Source organism: Azolla caroliniana, unplaced genomic scaffold (genome assembly GCF_043228905.1).
Source record: "Azolla caroliniana isolate FFs.n. ecotype wild unplaced genomic scaffold, voAzoCaro1.0.p SCAF_2, whole genome shotgun sequence".
NCBI lineage: Eukaryota > Viridiplantae > Streptophyta > Polypodiopsida > Salviniales > Salviniaceae > Azolla > Azolla caroliniana.
Window position 1 is genome coordinate 25,992,741 of NW_028230437.1, and position 10,713 is coordinate 26,003,453.

The 10,713-nt window shown below is 37.8% G+C and overlaps 1 protein-coding gene across 1 annotated transcript; it reads right to left on the reverse strand.

Moving 5' to 3' along the window:
• Nucleotides 1-648: 648 nt before the first annotated feature.
• On the reverse strand, nt 649-9,947 carry LOC147867858 (DDT domain-containing protein PTM-like). The gene is made up of 9 exons (XM_087315721.1): nt 8,537-9,947; nt 7,213-7,905; nt 5,368-6,664; nt 4,869-5,160; nt 4,524-4,648; nt 3,940-4,421; nt 2,750-2,778; nt 2,201-2,668; nt 649-2,108 (listed from the first exon to the last, which is right to left on the reverse strand). Exons 1-9 carry the CDS (start codon nt 9,667-9,669, stop codon nt 1,225-1,227), a joined length of 5,403 nt encoding a protein of 1,800 aa, XP_087171847.1. The 5' UTR covers nt 9,670-9,947; the 3' UTR covers nt 649-1,224.
• Between the last annotated feature and the right edge of the window lie 766 nt (nt 9,948-10,713).

Sequence of the window (10,713 nt, forward strand, 5' to 3'; positions counted from 1 at the left end):
ATAATTAGCCTTCTTAAGAAGATGAGCCTACATACAGACCCTGTAAATCAATATCAGATATCCTCAGAAATCGTGCCGCATATTGAATGCATTATCAGATATCCTCAGAAATTTGTATGATGTATTATATTAATCATGTGCATTATGATAGTTAGTCAGATGTATACATAAACGACAAACCACAAATGCCCAATATCTGAATACTCCCCATTCTGAAGATCCATCACATCCCCCAATTGTAGCAAGTCATCAAACTAGAGGCTATGAATGGCCACTATTTGATGCATAATTCGATCACTCAACCTCCCAGATATCCCATTTTAATTCTGATAGACTCTACCTAAGTTACTCACAAAACCTTATGCCATTAACAAAATCCATGAGCAGGTGGCAAGCAGATGAGGTTCGGTGAATTGGTAATTTTGTTCTGTAAAACAAAATCTATGAGCCTCCTAATAGCTAGATCGTCTAAGACAACCAGTTTTTGTTGGCTCAGAATTAGAGCACAATTTAAGTAGTCTTTTTAAAGATCATTACCGTGATTGTATAGCCTACCGAAGTGATAACATATTGGAACATATATAAATAATTATTTTCTTGATCAAAAACACAAAAATTTAGTCTACATACACATGGCAAGAGCTATCAAGTAGAACTCTGACCACTTCATGTTAGATGTTGTAGAATACTGTCGTTATTGCGACATTGCTCTTGCTCAGATAGCACAATATTCTCGACAATCTTGAGAACACTGTTTCTGCTTCTCCACATAAGATAACATAAGTTGAGAAATGTATGATACAATCAGGAACCAAGACACCATATAGCATTGTGTGTATACTGGGACGTGTATGAACCCCCAAAAGAACAAGAAAAGCAGTGTGCATGAAGAAATAAAGTGCACAGTGCACTGCTAGCTTCTCACTCACTCTCATATATTCACATACCTAACGCATTTGCTCAAAAGCATATGAACCAGGGACAATGTCAGAATCCTCAACATCTTCCCACACCTCATTTTAGTACAGCGGATACCGGAGGAATCTTCCGATTATTCCCAACATTATAGCAACTAAGCAGCGATTATAGAATCTTCCAATTATTCTCAACTTGTTGTCATCAGTATATAATGATATCATGAGCCTCAAATCAATCACCTTCATTGACAACTACCTTTCTTTCTTCACAATTAATGCCAAAACTCATATAGTTTACAGTGTTTTGCTACCCACCGGATGCATCAAATCCTGAGAAAATATCTTCTTGATTGTCTAAGAATCCACCCTTGCAAGTATCACATGCCCAGCCATGGCATGTCCATGACCATGCAGCTGAATCAGTAGCAAGGCATTCTTGATGAACAACAGAGCCACAGCCAACACACTGAAGATCAGAAGGTACGGATCCATCACAACAAACAGCACATGGAACATCCTTTAGTTCCAAAGCAGCATTAATGTTCTCTATCATACTTTCATTTCCATCCATGAAGACGTGGGGCACATCTTGAGAAGTTATTTCTGCTTCGGGGCAAACAGTAGTTGAACTAATTGAGCCCATTAATGCATCAACATTGAAAACATCAAATCCATCAAGATCAAAATCCCTGTCAAACCCAAGTTGCTCCACCCCATCATCCTCAGAAGATAAAAGCTCAGTGAACGAGAATGTTGGTTTTGATAGAGTTACCCCATTTTGAACACCACCTAAACCACTAAATGCCTGCGGAAATTGAGGAATGCCATCCACTGTTAGCCCATTTATGCTTTGAATAGGGATTTGGGGGTCTACTTGAGATTGCACTTTGACCTCAGCAGGAAAATGGATGTTTTCCTCAAGAGATGTATGATGGTGGTGATTTCCAACTGCAATCGCTAATGGAGTCCTCTTGGCTCTGTAAACATCTCCAACTTCTATAGCCACATTATTCTGTGAAGGTGTATACGCTGGCGCCAACATGCGATCTTGCATAACAAGTTTTTGGATCTTACTCTTTGTGCCATAAGGGCATGGTGGCATACCCTTTTTCCTACATTTATGGCATTTAAATCCCAAAACTTCATTAGCATTGCTTTGAGTGACTCCAAACGCTGCCCCATGAAACCATACTGCAAATCATAATATATGATTAGATGACACTATTTACAAAATTAAAAAACAAAAACATAGAAGTCAAGAAGCTGTTAAGATTGAAGCTTACAAGGACAAAATTCACATTTGATGTAGAGCTGATCAACTCTATACTGCTTCTGACAAATAAAGCATTTTGGATGTCCTACAACCTGCTCATTCATTTGAAGAGGAAGCAACATATTGTTTTTAATGTGCATTCTGGAATGAGCTTCATTTTGCTTCCAGGAAACTGCTTCATAGGCATTCTTCTCAATATTCCTTGAGATAGAGTTGGAGAATCTCATACCATCTGACACAACTTTTGTTTGTGGCCTAGGAGTCTGAGGTATAAAGGCCTTCCTTGATTCTAAATCATGGTTTGTCACAATATTCCGATCTTTCAATGCCTCAACTGTACAAGGTGATCTCTGCTTTCCAACAGTGGTATTGGCAGATAGGAGTTTGGCAGGTGTTTTTAAACACCCACAACATGTATTTTTCATCTGTCCAGATCCCTCCACATACGATGTGATAGTACAATCCTTATGAAATGGTTCTATCATTCAAAAGGCACGAGTTAGGTTTTGATACTAGGAGTGTTTGTAAGAAATTAAAATGGCAGCAAAAAAATATTTACCTCGACATAAATGACATTGCACTGCCAAACTGCACATGAAAGAGTAGAACGTTAACTCTGGATGTTTCTCTCAATACATATAAAACTTCAAATGATTTAGTAAAATTTTAACCAATTACATTTTTACTACATAACATAAGCAGCTCCTAAATTTGTGTTTTATACAACGGCACTAGTCAACAAAAATAAAATCATAGTAGGATATAAATGACAGGATTTCTTGTGGTGGTAGTTCATAGATATGTGCTTTTAAGGCTAACTTAAACGGATTTTAATCATAAACTATAAGAATACAATAGACAGGTAGTGAGAATGCACATCATTCTTTTCTTGGATATGCTGATTGTCCAAAGTTGTCTTGCAAGAAAACGTATCAATAAATTTTGTTATTGACAATTCTAAGATTTGAATGTAGGACGTTCTTCATAATTTGCAGCCTCTAATGATCAAGGGCATTACTAATGTTCACTCAGGTACTACTTGTTACTGCTACATTATATTGAAGCACTAATTAGTTGACATTTTGACATTTATACATTTGAGCACTAATGTTTCTTCCAGTGCCATATCATGAGTGATCCAATTTTTTTACACCATGAACACATCATTACCCAATGGCACAATAATAGAATTGCTTTGAAAGCAAAAATTAGGTAATACAAATATCTGGCATAATCCCAGGGGACAGTAAGTTTTATTTAGGAATATATGGGGAGTTTCTAAAAGTTTAAGAATTTGAAATCAGAAATAAAAATATGGGGAGTTGGTACAGTTTTAGTCATGTAATGCTTAAACGTAATAGTGAAGAAGGAATATTGAAAATAGATGAAAAGCTGTGACTCCTGGACCTAAAAGATCCTCAACAGTGGTTGACTTTTTTAGGGACATCCACATGATTGATATACCTCCCTTGCCAAACTTCAAGGCTCTTTGTCTCATAAAAGCTAATTTGAGTTTATCAGACCAGACCAAAAATTTGAAATTACAAACGTCAATATTAAATAAAGAGAAACCCATTGAAGGAGAAAAAAAAACAGCAAAAAGGAAGAGAAAAACAAGAAAGTCATGAGTTTAGGTTTCAGGTCCAAGCATGCATCTCGAGACAAAAACTGCCAAATACTCTGAAAACCGTACACTTTATGATCATTAAAATTTATCAAATCACATGCCAAATAGAGAAGAAGAACCACCTGGCTACCATCTTCTCCTTGCAATATTTACATGTAATTGACATCACCAATTTGGTTGCTGTAGAGAAACCAGCTCTTTCCCAAAGGATCTTAAGGAAATCCCTTTTTATTTGTCTTTTAACTTCAATATGCTGCTTCTGTAGGACAGAGAACTTTGTCACTTTGTTCTGAAGAGACAACCTCTCTCGTTCTTCAAACTCCCTAAGAAGATATAATGGCACTTGTCGTTCATCAACCCAAGTTTCCTGATCTTTCGGTTTTGGTGTCAAATCCTTAACAACCTGATTAGCTGTAGGGATACCTTGCCTTGCACCGGGATTTTGAATCAGTCTAGACGGAATCAGATATAATGTAACTGCGCCTTTTATTTCCTTGGCACAAATGGACGGCTTTGTAATATCTGTCGTGTTATTCTCCAAAGGCACTACATCAACCTTTGACAGTAAATCTGCCCATCGAAATAGTGCATCCAAACACCGAACCTGTGAGAGAAGAACATAATAAAGTATAGACCAACCAAGGAAAAACAACAAATACAAATAACGAACAGAAGCTTTAAACAAAAAAGGTTAACCAGTGGTAACCTGAAGCGCAAGTTCAGCAACAGTGCAAGCAGCATTTACTCTTGCACGCCATGCTACTTGTCTGCTGCGTTTTGGAACTTCTTCTTCTTCAGCATATGTAACCCCTATGATGCGTTTTAATCCACCTGAAATCAAGGTTGTCATGATAAGCAAGTGATCGACCTTACTTATAATATAAAAATAAACTCTGAAATACTCTGAGCTTTTCTTAAAGTCCCTGCCTGAAATACTTTGAAACTCTGAAATACTCTGAACTATCCCAACCCAAAACAAAGAAAAGGAGGAAAGGGGGCCTGTCAGAGTTATCCCAACATATAAACTAGAATTGCAAGGAATCGTAAATACCATTTCGGCCTGCTTTTCTCACCACCTTGCTTGGTAAAGTTGCCCAGCCAGACACTCTATGTGCTAGCTTCCCCCGACGTACCCATCGCACTATTCCAATTGTGGTGGCACGGCCTTTTGGCCTTCGTCGAGCTAAACCAGATCTCCTAGCACGTTTGTTGCTTGTTGCTTTTTTTAAAAATGGTTCATTCAGTGTAGATGAAGAACAACCTCCTAAGAAAAACGTTGGCGCATCTTCTAGTCGCCTGGACCAATCTTCCAGAAGAGTCACTGTTCGTAAATGGGCCTCAAACTGCAATCACATATAATAATAAAAATCTACAAAGCTACAACAACGACTTCGTATGGTATCAATGTCACCTTATAGGTCTCAATTCCAACAACTTCTTTACCAATATTTTGTTTCCCAATTGGTAAACAAATTGTTGCAATTGAGACACCTGAGTGACAGTATTATTGGGGGGAGAGAGAGAGAGGGAGCAGGATATTCAAAACTCACATCTAGAAGAGCATGCTTTAATTCAGCAACAGAGCTCGCTTGCTCAAGTTTTCTACGCCAAAGCTTTCTGAACTGCAGATTCTCCCAAGGCCCTTGCAATAAACTGTGCACACTTTCTTCCATATGAAGGAGATACCCAGCAACACCAGGTAAATGACCTTCACCAGATTTGGAGGGTTTGATTCCACCAGGCACACATGCAGCTCCAGATGCAAGCTGTCCAAAGGCTTGATTCATCAAACATCCTCTTTTCAAACCTGAAAGGCAGGAAAAGCACCATCCACACCTTTCTTTTGGTATTTCCATTAGCTTCTTCTTCATGCTTGGCCAGGAAAAGCGTGGCGGTGACTGAAGAAAAGCATTTAGCTGTTCAGCAATTGTTGTTACCACTTTTTTCTTCTTCAACCCTTTTGCAGGCGCATTCTGATCACCAGTAGCCAAAGTTAAGTTGGCTGCTGCTGTAGCTGAGGCATCTCCCAACAAATATCGATTGGTATAGGACATCGCTTTCTGAAAATGCTCATTGCGTAGACGTTCATAGTGTAGATATCTTTCTTTCATCACAGAAAAATCATATTCATCTAACTGGGTGTTTATTTTCTTTGTCTGTTCTCCTATGGAGGGTGGAGTAATTGCTTCAAGAGGCTTGGCCATACTGCTGACAGTTCCTTCCAAGGAGTTGGAAGCTCCTCCCTCAGTCTTGTCAGTGTTTCCAGGTATGAGCTCCTGGAGTTTAGAATCATCTATCAAGGTTTCTTTTGAAATTTTATTATCATTGTCATGTCCTGGGACCAAAGTACTTGGAATAGTTGCTGACATAAATGATTCATCCAGATGTTCAAGAGATATTGATTCTATGACAGGTTCCATTTGCTTGGAATTCACAACACAAGGTTCTGACTGTACATTAATATCTGGATCAACTTTTACAACAGTCTCCAGAGATGCAACTGCAGAATCCTGGTTCATAGATTCATCGAAAGGCTTTTCAGGTACTTTTGTTTGTGATATTACTGAGCCTGACTCTGATTCTTTCTGCTCTCCACGATTACTTTCATTTGTTATTTGGAGAACAGAGCCATCTTGTATATTCACACGTTTAACTGGATTGGGTGATTGCGAATTATTAGATGCATCTAAGTTGGTAGATAGCATTGGTAACCCCCATAGTTGCCGTATAGCCTTTGCAATCTTGTCACAATGAGGTTTCAACATATCTAAGCTTTGCAATACTCTTGAAATGTCATCTTTACTGTAATACTTGTAGGAGCTCTCTGTAAAACTAGAAGACTCCAGTCTGCATCATGTTCTCACTGGTGTCAGTGTAAAGAATGCAAGTTAACAAGAGACAAGCTAATACAACAATGAATATTCATATGAACTCAAAAAGTACAACTATTGCTAAAAAATAAAAAGGTGTGCAATGGAAAATTGATTTCAGCTTTGTCAAGGTTTTTTAACTGCAAACAAGGATAACCTAACTTAACAAGGTTGCCATATCAAGTCTTTACATAGAACCCTGTACACAAGACTAATGATGAAATTAACTCAATAAGAAAAATTGATGATGAGATTATGAAATTACTCATGTTTAAATTTATCCTCGAGAAAGGGATGCAATCTTGATTAGCGAAAAAAACGATATGCAGACTTTGCATAGTATATCATGCACAGCACAATGGAAACTGCTGTTCAGGAATGGGAGGAAAAAAAGGAACTATCATCAGAACATTTAAAAGTGTCAAACTTAGCAATGAGTGGCATATATTCTGGGAAAATCACATTGATTTCCAAACAAATATAAAAAGGTTTGATATTAAACATATTGACATATAAAGTACTTACACTAATAGGTGGCCACACGCATACAGGAAAGTTCGGCCATAGGGATCTATACCGATGGTGTGACCTCCTCTTAATCCATCCATACGTTTGCATTGCTCTCCACCATCTTTTTCTACAATGCATTCTGGACAGAACCAATCACCTGTAGGTAGGGAAGCTCTTGATATTCCAACGCACCTACTGTGATATGCTGCAGGACATCCATCACAACATATCAAATTTCCTTCCATTCCACAAAGCATACATTCATCATTGTTCGTATGGGTGGACATTTGATTCTGAATAGATTTGGTATCAATAGCGGGTATATTAGGTGACAATTGTCCATTCATCTGGGAAACATTGTTGCTGTTAACTATAGCTTGTTGTTCATCTGTTCTGATGGATTCTTGATTACATGACAAATATGCTCCTTTTCTTGCAAGATTTCTCTCCTTCTGCCTAACCTGGCTTGTAAATCGCAGCTCACGAAGATCCATCACTGCCCTGATCTCCTCTGTTTCCATCACTTGATCACAAAGGAACCCTAGAACAGCAAGCTTAGTCTTTGAAGGGACTTTGTAATATTCCGAGTCGAGAAGTCCAAGTGAAGACAGTGTTTTCCCATACATCTTACCAAATCTATGAGTAGCTAAGAAGACGAGTACAAAAGCGGGCCAAGTAACATTATCCAAAAGGTTCCAATCTCGTTGCCTGGAGTATAGAAAAGGAAAACCAATCAAACAATTCTAGGTTCTTCCTTGCATGAAAATATCAATAAACATGCTGAAATTATATTTTTGTTTCAAAATAGGAAAAAAAAAGAAAAAGTATTTCTTCTTGCAAGAAAGAAGAGCATAGTTTAAACATTTTTAAGCACAATAAATCACTCCAAATTCTCATATTGTATGATAACATCAAAAAATTGAAGCACGACTATGTTCCAATGTGGATGAAAAAAGGTATGTTTTAGCTTACCATATAAACATTCTTTGAAATGATCATATCAAAAAGACTTTAAAACCTTCAATTTTTGTTTCAAAGTAGAATAAAAGATCAAATGCTTTTTTTCCTCCGCTAAAGGCTCCTTGAACATAAAACATTCCTCATCATTATAATACAAAAAAGCTACAAGCTTCCATGATAGGATCAAAATTTTGTTTTCGTTTCAATGTGAACAAGAAAACCAGCATGTCTTCTTCACAAACAAAGCTCAAACAGTACCAAACAACGTTTGGCATGATAATATCAAAATTTTCATATCAAATAATGATTCTAGGTGCATTCACTGTAGAATCAAAAACAATAAAAGCCAACGCTTCACAAAACAGAACATAAACCGTACCTTAAGCATTCTTTAGCCTCCTTGTGCCCTTCTTTAGAGAGGCGTTGGAGATGTCTCCTTAAAGCTTGCATTAGCACAAGATGTATGGAGTCAATCAAATTGTTCGGTATCTGCCTGGTCAATGCAGCGACAAATTCATCAAGCCCGAATGGACTTAGAAACAGTACAAGGCTAAAAGACCTCAGAACACTGTATATTGCACATGTCTCTACCACGAGATCTTCTGATATTGCAATATCACACGATGAACATGGCAATGGGATCAACTCTGGAAGGACAACATTACTTGGGTTTGTCTTCCTCTTTCTCCTCCTAACAACAGAAGAAGATTCATCTGAGCTTGAAGATGAAATGGAATCATTTTCTTCTTCTTTGGATCCTTCCATCTCAAAATCACTGTATTCTTCATCACCACTATCATCACAATTATCATCTTCATCAACATCATTATCTGATCTTGAACATTCAGCATCTGAAACCGAGCTCTCTTCAGCCTTTTGTTGTTCCTGAGACTTGAACATAGAAGAATCGGCAACAATCTCCGATTTCCTTTTTCTTCTCGAGCTTGGAAGGGGTGAGGGAACAATAACTTTCTCCTCGCATATCTTCTCTTCCTCTATCAATTTTTCATCTCTCGTGACTGATTTCAGAACAAAATCTTCGTCTTTGCCAAGACTTAGCCTTTGTCTCGATGACAATGATGATGGTCCAACCTTATAATTTCTGCCGTTAGATTTTTTGATAGAAATCGTGTTCTTGACAATCAGTTCTCTCTTCTGTCGTTTTGGAGTGATGAAATCGATCCCACCATCTCGAATACCTCTCTTTCTGCTCGAAACTCTATTCTTCTCTTCTGAATCCACCAGTATTTGTTCTATTTCTTGAATATCTAACTCTTCCCTATCTCCATCGTCATAGACAACCTTATAGAAACGGCGTGAAGAGCTGTAAGAGACTACCTTTCCTGAGAAGATTCCGAATCCTTTGAACTCCTTCTGGACTATGCGTCCGATCAGAGAAGGTGTATTATCGTCGCCGTCGTCGTCGTCGTCGTCATCATCACCATCTGCATCTTTTGCATCGCCTTCTGCATCTTCGTCTTCGTCCTCGGGTTTCTTCTTCTTCCTTCCCATAGCACCCGAGCGGCGATGGAGGAAGGTGAGGAGATGCAGAGAAAAGTGCAGATCGCACAGAAAGAAAGGAACAAACAAGACGATCTGAAATATATATAATAGGAAGTAAAAGAAGAAGATGATGATGATGATGATGATGATGATGCAGAGGGAGAGGAGGGATAAGGAACGAAGAAAGGAGGAGGAGGAGGAGGAAGAAGAAAATTGCTCGCTATTTTAGGGTTTGCAGAGAAAGATCAGATAACGCAGAGAAACACACACACACACACACACACATCACAGAGAGAGAGAGAGAGAGAGAGAGAGAGAGAGTATCACGATTTAGCATTTCTTTTGAAAAAAAAACAAATTACATATAATTAATCAAAAGAAATGCAGAAAATTGTTTTTCTTTTTATTTGTTCCCACACATACATACATATGTTTATGTATATATTTATATTTATATTTATATAAAAATAAAAAAAGCTGTTTTTCCTCTCTCTTCTTTCTCTTTTTTCTTTTCTTTTTTTATTTTTTTACTGGCTTTCCTTTCCCTCGCTTTTTTCTTCCTCCCTCTTTCCTGTTTTTTTTATGGCGAAAGCTGCTGCTGCTGCTTCTGCTTCTTCTTCTTCTTCTTCTTCTTCTTCTTCTTAAATTCCATTTTTCTGTATTATTTATCTATTCATTCAAAAAATAATCCCCAAATATTGATATTTTCTTTTCAAATTTTCAAAACAAACAACCACTCCTTTCATAGAGAAGCCGCACAAATAGCCATCCACATGTGCATACATATACATACATACGTACATATATACATACATTACATACATATATGTATATATATGTACATATATGCATTAGTCGGCCAAACCAACAAACCAACGAGTAGAGTCCATTGCTCTACTTGAAGATGATACGATCAATGCTTTCGGTCTTTAGGCAACTTTCTGAGGCCCACCTGTGGTTCACTCTGTCCTTGCTTGCTGCCTTCGATAGTCCTTCATGCCTTCCCCTCATATTCCTTGTACGAAGGTAAACGTCCCAGGCTATATGCAAACA